Genomic DNA, 15,465 nt, shown 5'->3' with positions numbered 1-15,465 from the left:
GGTCCTGACCAGTAGATGACCCCTTTTGATTTAAGGGGTCATGAGGTCAAGATTTCAATGACCATGAACGCTCAGAAGTTGTCTATGTGTTAACTCGACAATGCATGCACCCATGGCCCTCAAACTTGATAGTTAGGTTGGGAATGACCAGAAGGTTTTTTCGGTCGTAAAGTCAAAGGTCAAGGTCACAAATATATTTGTCATTAAAATTATGTCAAATTTACCTATCCCTGCTGCTAAGAGGATACATGTTTTTCTGCAAATATCAGTCATCATCTGATTATGATAAAAAAAAAACTATACCTTCTAATATCCTCACACTTTAAATGGACATAAAATTTAAACTGCCGCAAAAGCAACCAATGTCAATGACAAATCAACTGTCATTTCCGTCCATGCATATTTTATTAAATTTTCCTGCAAATATCAGTCATCATCTGATTATGATAAAAAACTATACCTTCTAATATCCTCACACTTTAAATGGACATAAAATTTAAACTGCCGCAAAAGCAACCAATGTCAATGACAAATCAACTGTCATTTCCGTCCATGCATATTTTATTAAATTTTCCAAATCTTCTTGACAACATGGTGTTCAGGGGGGGGGGGGGGGCATAATGTTTGACAAACGTCTCTTGTTTAATCTAATTTGCATTTTTACGCTTTGCTGTTACACGATTTACGTATTGAAATATGTCACAAGAAGTTTTCTCTGTTGTACAGTTATGACATATAAAAAGTAAGAAAACGGCATTTTGAAACTTTTTTTTTCACTTGAATGGCACATAATGAGTACGATTTAGAGAACTATTTCCTTGCACTAATGTGGGGCGTAATGAGTATAATTTAGAGAGCTTTTTTAACCATACGGTAGTTTGGCACATTATGAGTACCATGTTGAGTGTGTTTTTCCTGCACTAGGGTGGCACATTACAAGTCAGTTTAAGAGATTCCTTTTCCTGCACTAGGGTAGCACATTACGAATGTGATTTAGAGAGGGTTATTTTTATTTCACCCGGGTGGCACCTTATGAGTACGATAAAGGGATATTTTTCTTGCACTACTGTGGCCCATTTTGGTCATAATGTATACAGGATAATGTCTAATCACATTGAATCAACATCTAAATAACTTGAAGAGTCCATTTGTTTAAAGCTATGCTTTTCAGATGAGTTTTCGACACCAATGTCAACCCCACCAAATGAGTTAGAGGAGGACAAAGCACAGACTGCCACTAATCTAGACACACTGTCCCAGCTTGAACTGACTGAAGAACAGTTCTACAGCAAACTGTATGAGAAGTAAGTGTTTGAATCAATTCCCATTAGGTCATACACAGATTTGTACACAGAGAGTTGAAAATCGAGCACAAACTTCCATCAATCTAGACACGCTGTCCTAGTTAGAACTTACTGAAGAACAGTTCTACAGCAAGCTCTATAAGAAGTTAGTACTCTTATTCACACTCAAACAAGGTATCACACCTATGTTGGAAATCAAGCACATAATTCCATCAGTCAAGTCCCACTGAACTTAACGGTATGATGCAATTGCTATAATACCAGCCAAAATTGGTCATAATGATCAAAAGCAAACAAATATGACTATTTGGAAAATGAAAGAATTAAACAATATTTAGGATATTTATTATATTCCCTTTTTGCTTTAAAATCATCATTGCTGATAGTAGAAGCAAAATGTTTATATAACTTTGAAGGTAGATTAGCCAATAAAATTGTCTCAAAAACGTATTTTTTTTTTACATATTTTGTTTTGCAATGTGCATTACATTAAACAGTATTTTCATATGACATAACAGTGTCTGATAATAATATGATGATTTATAAAACACTTCTGTATGTACAAAAGGTAAAGTTTCGCATAGCAATAAATATATGTGAATACATCTTTTCGTACTTGCGCCATAAATTTTGATATTTCTCTGCTAAAAAATCTACCTGAATTCTATCAAAATCTCCCTGAGACTTTCTGAATGAATATCTTGGAATGGTCTCCAGAAATATGTCATGTATGCACACACAATATGGTACGCATTATGAGATAAGGACCCTTGGTGAGATGCGAAAAATAAACCGTGCAGAAATTGGGACAAAATGACCCTAAGTGAAATGGGAAAAACTTACCCTTGGTGAAATGGGAAAAAATGACCCTGGGTAAAACGAGAAAAACTGACCCTTGAGAAAATGGGGAAAACTGACCCTTGGTTAAATGGGAAAAACTCAACCTTAATTAAATGGGAAAAACTTACCCTTGATAAAATGAGAAAACTGACCCTTGGTAAAATTGGAAAACAGAGCACTGCAAGTTTAAGTAACCAGACAAAACATATTAGATATTGCCTCCTCCACTGAAATGAGATCCCGCCCAATGATAAATTCACAGTGTATTAAGCCTTGATAATACATTTGTTTCATCTGTTTTAGGTACACAATAGAATTACGAGATCTTCAAGTAATGTCAGGACGAATGAAGGACAACTGGCGCCACATCCACAATCGAACAACCACACCATTACATCTTCTTGATAGACTCTCTATTTCCCTACAGCTAGAAAGGTAATTGGTACATTGATAACATTTATTTACATGCATAAAGTATGGTACCTTCAAAATATGTGACATGTTTGAACTATGGACAAGTGGGGACCTTCAAGTAATGTCCAATCAAATAAAGGACTGGTAATGGTTTACTTCAGGCTTTTCTGATATGTTCCTTGTAACAGTTTTAAATGTGCTTAATTTCAGGAGGCTAATCTACACCACTGACCCGCAATATCCAACAGTTATAGCCTCAGGAGAAATGCCAGCTCTCACCCTGCATGTCAATGAACATAAGGTTGGTAAAAGGAAAATTGAAGTGTTTGAAGTTTAATGTTTGATTTCGAGTAAGTATATTTTGCATTGGTATGAAAGGCCCGAGTTGGACATTTTGGCTTCATTTTAACTTCACAACTTTAAGTTTGACAAATTCACTCTTTCAACTTTATGATTTCACTCTTGCAACTTTTATGAGTTCACCTTTTCATGTTTTCGATTTCACAATTGAATGATTTCAGTTTTATGATTTTATTATTTTAAATTGACTTATTCGTGATTTCAACTTCAATCAAATTTCTTAAATTCACAATTCCATGCGTTGTGGTCAACTTTGCCCAAATTCACAATGTCAGGATTTAATGAACTCTGGAATTCAACTTCATTAATGATTTTATTTTACAATTTCAACTCAATGATTTCAATATTTCACAGTTGAAATGTTCCCACAGATGTTTCCTACTTTTGTTGATAGGATCACTCTGAGATCTGTGATGATCAAATTGTTATTGATAGCTCTACAGTAAACAATCTGAGTCAGCATTTGTTACATTTGAGTAAACCAAGTGTGGCTTCAAACAGAATTTCTCAAGATTGAGTTAGACAACACTTATTTTCCAGTCGAAAACATTGACTGATTTTTTTTAATAAGCATGTTGTTTGTTCATGATTTTATAGTAAGATTGGGATTTGGATTTTAGATTGATCATATATTACATTTTAATGGATACTGCATTTTTATTGCGAAAAAATCTTGGTTTTACTGTTTATTAAACATACAATCAAAATACTTTCTAAATATATACTGTTTTTCTTTCATAGGTGCAGATAATCAACTCTTGCATCGCTTCTCTGTCAAAAGTACCCCACACTCCCCCACTCCCAAGCAGCATGAGCCTCTCCATGGACAGTCAGGCTTCTCTCTCTGCTTCTTCAAGTGGACTCTCCCTCTCAGAAATAGGGGAAATGGCAAGGGACGAGTCTATTGATGCGGATGAGGGAGGAGAGGATGCCTCAGAAAAAATTAAGGAACTTTTAGAGGAATCTAAGCTTTTACTTGTACAGTTTAACATTAACAGAGTGTCACTGGAAATTCATAGCAGAGGTTTGTATATATTTGTTATTTTTGGAAAAAGTTTAAAAACATATTTTTTTCAGTTGTATGGTATCTGTTATATTACAGATAGAATTATGGAAACAAAATGTAACAAATATGGATAGAACTTTGGAAAATATAATTTAGAAAAATAGTACAGATAAAATAATGGAAAATATTATGCTTCAATATTACAATTGTATAACAATAGAAGTTAATGAAATAATTGTGTTGACATTTCCATTGGAGTGTATATCTGCCAGTAAGATAAATTGTAGCATCCATTATATGCTGTGCATATATCAAATGGTGACATGAATTGTATGTATACAGATATACTTAATATTTCTTGACTAATTAAGTCAATGGAAAAGAGTATTCTAGATGTATGATTTCTTGCTCGTTCCTTTTCAACCAAAATAGACATACTCCATACTGCTTTTTGGAATTAAGAAATGGTAGAAGACTAGAAGTGGATTCTACATGGTCTGATTGTATTATTTCTTGATCCTTCTAGATCAATCTATACAGAAGTTATTCATTATGCTTTGTGGATTTAATCAATAAAAAGTGTATTCTGCATCTGCAATGATATTTCTTCGTGCTAGATCGCCCAATAGCAGAGCTCCAAGTATGCAATGTTATGTCCAGCCTGACCAAGCGTCTCTACGACACCTCTGTATCACTTACTGTACACAGTCTGTTGGTGGTCGATGCCTTACAGACGTATGGAAAAGATTTTGAGCTGCTTATGACTTCACACAGAAATGTCTCGTAAGTATTTTAATAGGCAGTTTTGAATTTGATAGTTAAAAATACTTAGACACGTGTTATCTTGTAAAGAATTTCAAGATGGTTAGAATATGGTCAAAAATATTAAGATAAGTGCAGATTTTTAAAGAAGTTCAAGATGGTTTGGAGATGGTTATAAATATGTAGATATGTTTAAATGATGGCTAGCACTATGCAGATAAGTGCAATTTGGTGAAGAAATTCATGATGATTTGAAGACAGTTAGAAATATGTAGGTATGCTTAGATGACTGCTAGCACTATTCAGATAAATGCAGTTTTGTAAAGAAATTCATGATGGTTAGAAGATGGCTAGATATATGTAGATAAGATTAGAATATGGTAAGAAATATGTAGATAAGTTTAGAACATGATTAGAAATATGTACATTAGAAGATGGATAGAATATGGTTAGAAATATGTAGATGAGTTTAGAATATGGTAAGAAATATGTAGAGAGGTTTAGAATATGGTTGGAAATATGTAGATAGGTATTGAATATGGTTAGAAATATGTAGATAAGTTTAGAATATGGTTAGAAATATGTAGATAGGTTTAGAATATGTTTAGAAATATATAGATAGGTCTAGAATATGGTTAGAAATATGTAAAAAGGTTTAGAATGTGGTCAGAAATATGTAGATAAGTGCAGTTGTGTGAAGTTATTCAAGATGGAGAGAAGATGGCAAGAAATATGTGGAGAAGTGAAGTTTCGTAAAAAAATGATTTTTGTTTGTTTGTTGTTGTTTTTTTAAACTTTCAACTACTGTACATGTGTCTAGTTTTTCCTATGAGTATTGCTAAAATTGAAGATGGTTCGCAGAATGAAGACAATTAAAATAAGCACTTCCTCAAGGCTAAAATTGAACCAGGTCTTAAAAGAACTTGCAATTTGTTCACGTTTTAGATGTTGCTCAGGTAAGACTTATTTACAGTTTTAAAGGAATAGAGAGGTTGGCTTAATGATTTCTTGATAAAATCATTTCCCAGAGCTGTTTTATTAAAAAATGAGTAAAGTTATAACACATTTTCATTCAAATCTTCTATTTCAACATTGTATGCAATTTTAAATCACTTTATGCAGGCTGGACAGCACCAGTGGGAGTATCCGGGACTCAACCCCCACCTCTCCTATGACCTTGTCACCCCCTGGTTCCCCCATGGATCATCTTCCAGGGCCTCAGGAGCATCCCAGTGGGGACCTTGCAGCCATGCATGATGTAGTTTCCAGGGCATTCCAGGCTCTTATTAGCAGTGGTAGGTTGTCTTTATGGTGTAGTTCTAGTATCCCATGGAACACACTCCAGGGCCCCATGGGTCACAACACCAGTCTGGGGGCCATTAAGCCATGCATGATGTGGTTTCCAGGGCATTCCAGGCCCTCTTATCAGTGGTAGGTTGTCACGGTCAAAGTGTAGTGTAAGGCCCCCATGGAACACATTCCAGGCCCTAAAGAAGTCACCATACCAGAGTGTTTGTCTTGCAGCGATGCATTATGTGGTTTCCCTTGCGCTTAAAGCTTTTATTAGCAGAGGTATTTTGTCTTTAATAAGTAGTTAAATTCTCCCATGGAACACACTCCAGGGCCTCAAAAGTTACCACACCACTCTGGGAGCCTTTTGCCACGAAGGATGTAGTTTCCACAGCATTCAGGGCTCTTATTATCAGTGGTAGGTTGTCTTCAAGGTGTAGTGTTAGTATCCCATGGAACACACTCATGGGCCTTAGAGGTCACCACACCAGTCTACGGACCTTTTAGCCATCCAAAGCATTCCAAGCTCTTATTAGCAGAGGTAGGTTGTCTTCACTGATTAGTTTAATTCTCCCATAGAACACGTTTCATGGCCTCAGATGTCACCACACCAGTCCATGAGCCTTTTAGCCACGGAGGATGTGATTTCCAGAGCTTTCCAGGCTCTTTTTAGCAGAGGTAGGTTGTCTTTAAGGTGTAGTGTAAGTATCCCATGGAACACATTCAAGGGCCTCAGGGGACACATACCTATGGTAATCCAGGGCATTACAGCGTAATATTAGAAGTGGTATGCTGTCTTGGTTTCAAAGATTAGTGTAAGTCCCTTATTAAAACAGTCAAGGGCCTCTGAGGTCAGTACACCCTAGTTGGAGCCTCACAACCATGCAGGATTTTTTTTGGACATTCCAGACTCATATTTGCATAGATAATTAACCTTTTAGTACAGGTGTAATGTAAGTCCCCTATTGAACTTCTTCCAAGGCCTTAGGGGTCGGTACATTTGAGTGGAGGCTTCGAATTTGTCCAGGATGTGGTTTCTCTGTTATGCAAAATCATTTTAGAATTTGATATTAGACATGCACATATTATAATGTTTGTTTTGTTTTAATGAAATTGCTCGTTATTGGATTAAAACGGTATTAATTATTTTTTACAACAGAGTTTTAAAGCGTGTTTTTAGGTGTCAACATTACAACAAAAATAATTTTCTTATTCTATTCTTTTTAAACCAGATGATTGTGAGGAAGTGAAGAAATCTGAAGATCGAAGTCACATGATGTCTCCCGTACTGGACAGTGAGGCCCTTATAACAGTGGAATATGAAATGTATGCGGCCAAATCCCCGAGTAACAAGAATGGGAATGGACCGTTGCACGTGGCTAACTTTACCTTTAACAATCTAGATATTATTGGTAAGTGAAAAAGACAAGTTATACTGGCAGAGAACTAATAAAGTAGGCATAAGAGTGCTCCTTACCACCTATTAATTAGAAAAGACCAAGATAACAAATTTCAAAAGTGCGAATAAGGTTTAAGTCCTGCCTCCAGCAAGTCCACATGGTTTCAGCAGTTCTTTCTATGCATCGACCAGAATCAATATAGCAGGAGAAAATGTACTTGCCACTTTTCCTTCTTAGTTGAATAATGGCAATTTTTATTGTAAAAAAGGCTGATTACATTCAGATGCATGTCTGTTGTTGTTTTTTAAAGAATGGTGATAGTTTTGTGATAGCCTTGGTGTCATTGTGTCTGTCAGCTTTAGTGTTGGCGTTGTACAAATCTTTTATAACCTTGGCCATAACTTGAAATAAAGATATTCAAAAGAAACATGATAATGCTATACATCATCACCGTAGTGAAATTACCCAATAACTGCACATATAAATTGAAGCAGATATTGAGTTCTTGCATTAAGGTGACAACATGTTTGCCAGAGGGAACCAAATCAAGGCCCATACTAATTGTAGAATAATGCCCCTTTTTTGACTGAAAAAACTCCCAACATGCAATTGCATTGGCTCTGCTGCGCTCTTGTTTATGACCTTGCTAGCATTAAAAGTGAATAAGGACCTAAGTGCAATGTTGAAAATATTGACAATTGACACGTGTCTGTTTTTTTATGAAAACAAGTTTTTCAATAATCTCATAGTTTAACTTTGTTTATTGTCTATGTTCATCCCTGACAATTTGACAATTTATGGAGCCACAACATAACTTGACTATTTTGTGTTTAAAAATAAACAAAAGGTAACAAGTACTTTTCATATTACACAGTTACTTATTTGTTTATCATTTTTAAACAGCAAACCAGGAGACAGTGGTGGAAATTGTGAGCTTCCTGAAGATAATTTCTCCACGGTCTAGTAAGCCAGACAGATCAGTTCCGACAGTACCTAAATATGCCCCAAATACAAACCTACTGTCAGAAACAGTATTTGGACAGCGTGTTCAGAAACAGGTTTGTTTTATTATTGTTCATTTAGCAATGGCAAGGTGGCCAAATTTAAGCCTCAAATGTTCAGAAAAAAAGAAACACATCACATTAGAATATGAATTACTTATTGAAAGGAAATTTATCTAGGTAGAGGAGGATTGTATTATCAAAAAAATTGTTTAAGATAAGAGACCAACATAGGTGCCTTCTTTTAAAGAACAAAGCCACATCGCAAACTGAAGTGACAGCAGATTTCAACCGCCTGTCCATCCTGTTGATGCGACTTGAAGAGGGTCCAGAGCGGGTTTCGGCAAGGAAAGTGGCCACGGCAACCATGTCTGCAGCAAGACTCCAGGCCACCATAGGTAAATGTACAAGTTTACTATTGTCTGTTGTTGAGTTAAGATGTTTAGTAGCTCAAGCTCCAATTTCTGAAAAAGTGGCCTTAAACAGTATCAAGCTGACCTGCCGTTAACTTTTGCTGTTTTGGAATAAATTTGGTAGTTTTCTCCTTTTAACGAATTTTTGACACCAATGTTATGATTAATCAAGTTTATGCATAGATTATTTGGCTATGATACTCATACATGTTACGCTTAAGAAATTTGGAGGAAATGAACATATTATGCTTTAGATATTTCAAGAAAATGGAATATATCCAGGAACTTTAGAGATCTGATTTTTCTAGTAGTATGTTTGATGATGTTTGCATCATTGCATCGCTATCATCTGATCGTTTTATTTTTCAGACACTAGAGTGACCATATCAGGATCACTAGGTGGATTTCACGTATTTGACATCACACCAGAGGCAAAACGCCACCAGAGAGTGTTCAGCGTTGGACAAGACATGTCCCAGAGTCACATTCCACACCATGTATATTTGGCATCAACTTTGTATCAAACCGCTAATGAATCGGTGCTTGATGAGCTTAGAGATAGTTCGTCCAAGGCATTTTCTTTTGAATTCAGTAAACCGCTGAAAAATAAATCTTCCCGAATTTGTTCCCTAAATTTTAATAGAACAAGCGATGATCTCAAAGGAGATAACTGTATTTCGGTGAATTTAAGAGTTGCTTCCCTTTGTTATACTCATTCACCGAAATGTTTACAAGAGTTATCCCTCTGCGTGTCAGCCTTTAAGGAGTACAAAGCCTCTGTAGCAAAATCGTTGAGAAGTGTTGCAAGTGAGGTCGCAAAAGGGATTATTGCGAAAAGGTCGGAAATGAGTCATCCAGGGATTTATGGAAGCGGAACAAGTTTGGATACTTTCGCAAAACTAAGGTCTAACCTTTCTCTGGATAAAACTGAAATGGAATATCTTGAAAATGCTACCAAACTTGAAGACACTGAGGTTCAGAAGAATAAGATCATCATTGATGCCTCGTTTGACTCACCCATTATTGTTATTCCAAAAAGTGCCTCAAGTTCTCGAGTATTTGTGGCCCATCTTGGTCAAATATCTCTGAGCAATAAAGACCACAAGGCTCAAATTCAGTTTGAAGATGAAAAACCCGTCGAAGACCTGATTTATAAAGAAGAGGAAAATCCTAACAGGATTTTTGTTGAGATTAGAAAGATGAACTTGTATTCTGTGGATATTGATCAAAAGAATGAAGAAAAGGGAAATGGTGCAATGGGATTTGATGGACCTTCAGCATTCCGGCCTGTGCATGTTGATGCAGATAACGACACTCCAATAATGTACGAAACAACTGTACATGTGACGATTGATCATGTGTCGGGAGACGCACTCTCTGGTGCTTCTAATGTAGACAACTTTGGTGATGAAAGTTTCTTTCCTAAGGACGTTGAAAGTTCATTTTCCCAGCAGGATACTCAACAACCGGTTATGGACATCAGGGCAAAGATTCAGACACCATTGAAATTGGTTCTTCTGAAAAGCGTTTATGAACAAATTCTCCAAACGTCAGACTATTTGTCAAGTAAAAACGAGGCTTACCCAGACACACCAGATTCTGTTAAAGATGCATTTGATAACAAGGGCGATATCGTTGATGGTATTACTGATAATACAGGTGGCTTAGAGTCTAGTAAGGTTTCAGCAAACAGTGTCAGTCAAGGGAAACTGCCATTCATTACAAAGAAAGTGAGATTTGAGGTGCCTCTGTTCAATGTTGAAATTAGAGCCAATTTGAGTGATGGTGAACAGGGCGTGGTCGATATAAGATTGAATCGACTTCTTCTCGACCTCACAAAAGATAATCCAGCCACAACAAATGCGGAGCTATCACTTAAATCTATTGTTATGGAGGATTTATTAGAGGATAAAGATTCACCCCATAGAATAATAGTTATGTCCAAGGGCCCTCAGAGGGAGGACCCACTACATATGAAGCCGCATGAGTTTTTGTCACACTCCTGTCCAGATAATGCGATAATCACCCCTGAGCCAGTGATGCCTGGCTCGTTACCAAGCAGTTTCCATAGTCACCTGACACAAATGAACAAGCCAATTATGTCAAGGCCTTTAGCGGGAGCGTTTGTTTCACAAAGATTTAACGTGGATTTAGAAAACAGGAAAAAGTAAGTGGATGACAACTTTAACTAAATAATTGGACTTACAATATTACGCTTGGCCGTCAATTTTTGCTTTGATATTTTTAGAATAGGGCTCAAGGGATTCAATATTGGTCTTAATTGGATTAAAGAACGATGTAGTTTATCGGATAACTTACTATTAATAAATGATCAATAGAGTGAATGAAGTCAATGATGAAACGGACACATTTCAAGTTTCAAATGAATAAATGCCATGTTCAAAAGACTTGCAAACTTTGTTTATGAATTTTATATATATTTTCTTATCACATTTCCAGCTCAACGACCCCACCTCCATTAGTGCATATGTCACGATGGGCAAGTGATGATTCTTTGGTAGATGAACATCTGGTTCACATTTCTCTAGTTCTGGTGGATGTAGCTTCTCCAGAGTTTAAGGAAAAATACAACGAAATAAAAAGGTATGTTGAAGGTCTTCATCATAAAACTGCAGTGAGAGTTGAGTTCACTTACTTGAAAGAACATGTTGCCCAGTCAATGATTTGTTGGTCTTTGTTGATAATCTTGTTCAAATCGATTGATTAAGTATGCCTTTAGGCAAGGACAAGTCTAAAAAATCCTTTTTTATTTCTTGCAGGTTTGTTGATGTGGACTTCAGTTGCCTTGAGGTGAAAATAAACATGCAGACATGGGTGGTTTTACTAGACTTTCTGGGTCTTGGTGCAAAGGTAGCGGACATCGATATATTATCTGGTAGAGAGCCGGAGGTCCAATCCAAACCTAATGATCCAGGTTAGTATTTTATGGGTTCCAATGTTGATCAGTCAGTAAGAAAATGGTCCTTCTGGGTCTAGTCTTTGCGGACATCAATGGCTTGTCTTGGAAGAGTCAGGGCTTGATACAGAAGCATACATATAACAGTATCTTACCTTTCGTATGAGTTATGGCCCTTTTCACTTCAGAATATTTGATTTCTTGTTGGATATTTTTTGGCAAAATATAAGCTGCTTCAAAAATATGACTAGAAAAAAAAGGTACAGAACAAAAAAGGCCTACACAGTTTTGGACATCTCCGTCATTGCACTATTTTTCAACCATCTGAAAGGAAGACAATAACATTTTACACCTTGATAGATTCACTAAAGATCCATATTAATTTTAATGCATTTTTAAGTTTAACTCCTAAAAAACATTATTGACAGTTTTCGTTCCTTATTTCAACTGAAATTAGGCATGGAGTAGCCTATTTTTAAATATTTCAAGGCCATAAAAGGTTGTTACCAATACACTATTCTGTATATGTTTTCATATTCTTTTTCTTGTCTAACATTTAGCAATTTTGTTATGGGTCACAAGTCATTCATAATTCTCATAATTGGATATAATGAAATATTACAATTGTAAAATTTTGTCTTTTGAATAATCCAAGTTAATTGTAGGTTAAAAACACTCAATGTAACATTATGTGTGTGTATATTTAAATTTCAGACGAGTATGTTCAAGCTGTGGTGAACTCTGAGATTAAGGTAGAAATGGAGCGATTGTCCATAATTCTCAATAAAGAAGAGTACAGATTTGCTGAAGCGAGTGTGTCCAAACTGAATGCCAATGTTGTGATGAGAGATGGAAATATGGATGTTAAAGGTTGGTTTTTAAAATTTAAGTCTTTGCACTTATTAGTTGACACATTTTATTTGCATTTTTAAGAGGTTCTGTCATAGCCTTTGAGCCATCGTAGTTGTCAGTATCCTTGTTGTCATTGTTGTCGACAAATTTGCGTTGACGGTATTTTTGTGCGACAATTTTAACCTTGGTCTATATAAGAGTTTGATATGTTCAAATTTTATGAAACTTGGTACAAAAGTTGCCAGAGACAAATGGCACATGTGCTCTTTTTGTTGTCTAATTTGTCCTTCACAAGGCTAAAAGAATAAGGTTTGTCCAAAATATCATGAACACCTTCAGTTTTATTTTGATGTCACAAAAACATGTTTCACTGTACCAAGCAATTACATGTCTTTTTAATGTGGCACTCGTATGATTATGAAGTTAAATGAATAGATAACAAACCAATAAGTTGATACAGCTCATTAAATAACAGCAATAGCAGATGCCTATTAACATCAGTTACCGATGCTAAAGTTTTGAGAAAAGCATGATGGTATAAATTTCAGACAAAATTTGTAACGTCATGGTTTAATATTCATTCATACAGGTCAGCTTGGTAAAGTCAGTTTGTTGGACCTCTCTCCAAGTGGCGCCCTCTATAGGGAACGTTTCATGACAGTCGGAGAACAGGCCTTGGAGTTTGACTTCTTCAAGTAAGTTAGGATAAAATTGGTTTATTTCTTATTACAACTGAAAATTTAGCTTAAGGACAACAGGTGCTCTTTGACCACACTGGTACATGTATAGCATAGTGAAATAGAACGTAAATACATCTTTAAATATCTTGTATTTTTCATTTTCTCTCATTCTCTCGAAGGCAAAAAAATAAGACCTTGTATCTTGTCCGTAAAAATTATAGATAGGATTTATGGCATATAGGATTGATGGTTACATGAAGATAAACATATCGCCGTAAAGTTTTGCTATTGGTAATTATAATAATAATAATAATAATAATAATAATAATAATAATAATAATAATAATAATAATAATAATAATAATAATATGAAAGTAGGCCGAAATGGTAACTAGGTTGAAAGACCAGATTCGTTCATTGTTGAAGCAGAAATACATGGAGTTGAAATGGTGTTGAATACAATCATGTTACCGGTAACTTTGATTTTAAATGATTTTCTTGAAAAATACCATACAGGTATGGTATGCCTGATCCTTGGTGCAAGCGGGATTACGACATGAAGCTGAAGATGGAGATGTCGTCCGTGCGCTACACTCACACACAGAGATTCGCAATGGAGATGCTTGGATTCGTACAACACTTTCTTCAGGCGCAAGATATCCTTGGTAGGACGAGAGCGGCATTTGCAGGGGAAAAGGTAAACAATTTAAGTGATTGGGCTATTTGGGCTTGGCCTGAAAGTATGTTATATATACATGCCGAGATTTTCAATGGAGATGCTTGGATTCACACAACATTTGAGGTGGGATGAGGGTGGCATAAGCAGGACATACTTGGGGCATGGGGGCTTGGTGTGAGAGTGTGTTAAACTCACACATGGAGATTCGTGATGGAGAGGCTTGGAGTTGTACAATATTTTCTTCAATCTCATGCTTTCCTAGGGGGAATGAAGGTTGCATCTGCTGGGGAAAAGATTCATGTTTGGGGGGAATAGGGCATTGAGGCTTGGCCTGAAAAGTGCACACGCATGCAGAGGTTTGCGCTTGGAATTGGCACTTTCTCCTGGACCAATTCGTCTTAGAGTAGATGGGGGAAAGGTCCATTTCTGAGGGGTTTCACGCATGGATACGGGGATGAAAGTGGATTGCAATAAGTTCTTAGATTATTTTGGCAGTTTGTTACTGGCAATATGTTATATCCTTAGTTTTGAGTTCACCTTTCATATTTATTTGTTGGTGTCAGATGTATGGAGTAAGGAAAACTTTCTTAGTCCATCAATTTTTAATGTTGCAGATCAATGAAGCGGCATTCCACCAAGCTCGACTGTTACTAGATATAGTGGCTGGCTCTCCCATAATTCTGATCCCCCACAGTTCCAAAAGCACCGATGTCTTAATTGCTGATCTAGGTCGACTCTCCGTACGCAACTGTTTCAAACTTGATGGGAATGATGGAACATTTACTGCCGATCAGCAAACATGCACCCAAAAACCCGGATCAGCAGAACCTGTGTCAGCTGGAGGCTTGTTGCTAAGGCAACCATTGTCAAGGTCATTGTCAAGGATAACACAAAGGAAAATGAGTTCAACAAGTGTCGGATCAGAAGCAAAAAGTGTAGACCCCATGCAGCAGAGTATATATAGAAGTTTGGATAATGATATGACGTCTGAAAATTCTGATGAATCAATGGACATATCTGAGATTGGCTTAAGTGTTGACCCCCAATCACCTGCACCTTCAGTCATAGGGTCACAGATATCTTTGGACCCTTCTAGTTCAAGGTCAAGGACATCTGTAAGTGCAAGGTCAGACAGTTCTGGCCTGAATTTGATGTCTGTGCCTGATAACTCCTCACCTGCCCCGGATACAATGAAATCAGGGCTGAATGTTTTCCTTTCTGAGGCGTTCAATACAAAACTGTTCTCTACAAATCCCGACACAAATGTGTTTATAGTCGAACCTTCTTCATTAAGTGATACAACTATTAAAGATAACTCCAATATGACTGCTAGTAACATGACCTCCCAGGATGAAGATGTAACCATGGATACTGATGCTGGTCCTTGTCTGTTGGATGTTATGGATGTACGGCTGTCTGCAATGGATTTATTTTCAGCAGAGAGGGTAGACAAATCCCGTTACTCTGGGACAAATCTTCGACAAGACCTGGAATTTCCGTCATGCGTTATTCAAAGAAAGGTAAAAGGCCTGCTTGTATTTAATTAA

The 15,465-nt window shown here is 36.5% G+C and overlaps 2 protein-coding genes across 2 annotated transcripts in view; both read left to right on the top strand.

The window, feature by feature from the left end:
• LOC128238435 (intermembrane lipid transfer protein VPS13D-like) overlaps window positions 1-1,291 on the top strand; it is a 25,434-nt gene extending 24,143 nt beyond the window's left edge. The window contains exon 22 of the mRNA XM_052954356.1: window positions 1,172-1,291. The gene's annotated coding sequence lies outside the window, so the exon portion shown is untranslated. The remainder of the gene's footprint in view (window positions 1-1,171) is intronic.
• On the top strand, window positions 1,189-15,465 carry LOC128237924 (intermembrane lipid transfer protein VPS13D-like). The gene is made up of 17 exons (XM_052953500.1): window positions 1,189-1,304; window positions 2,448-2,579; window positions 2,769-2,859; window positions 3,660-3,942; window positions 4,542-4,707; window positions 5,809-5,981; window positions 6,556-6,654; window positions 7,209-7,388; window positions 8,280-8,434; window positions 8,628-8,775; window positions 9,160-10,957; window positions 11,251-11,394; window positions 11,571-11,725; window positions 12,422-12,577; window positions 13,149-13,254; window positions 13,756-13,936; window positions 14,533-15,465. Exons 1-17 carry the CDS (start codon window positions 1,189-1,191, stop codon window positions 15,463-15,465), a joined length of 5,016 nt encoding a protein of 1,671 aa, XP_052809460.1.

The sequence above is a fragment of the Mya arenaria genome, chromosome 6, assembly GCF_026914265.1.
Source record: "Mya arenaria isolate MELC-2E11 chromosome 6, ASM2691426v1".
Taxonomy (NCBI): domain Eukaryota; kingdom Metazoa; phylum Mollusca; class Bivalvia; order Myida; family Myidae; genus Mya; species Mya arenaria.
This window is presented reverse-complemented; position numbering and strand designations above follow the sequence as displayed.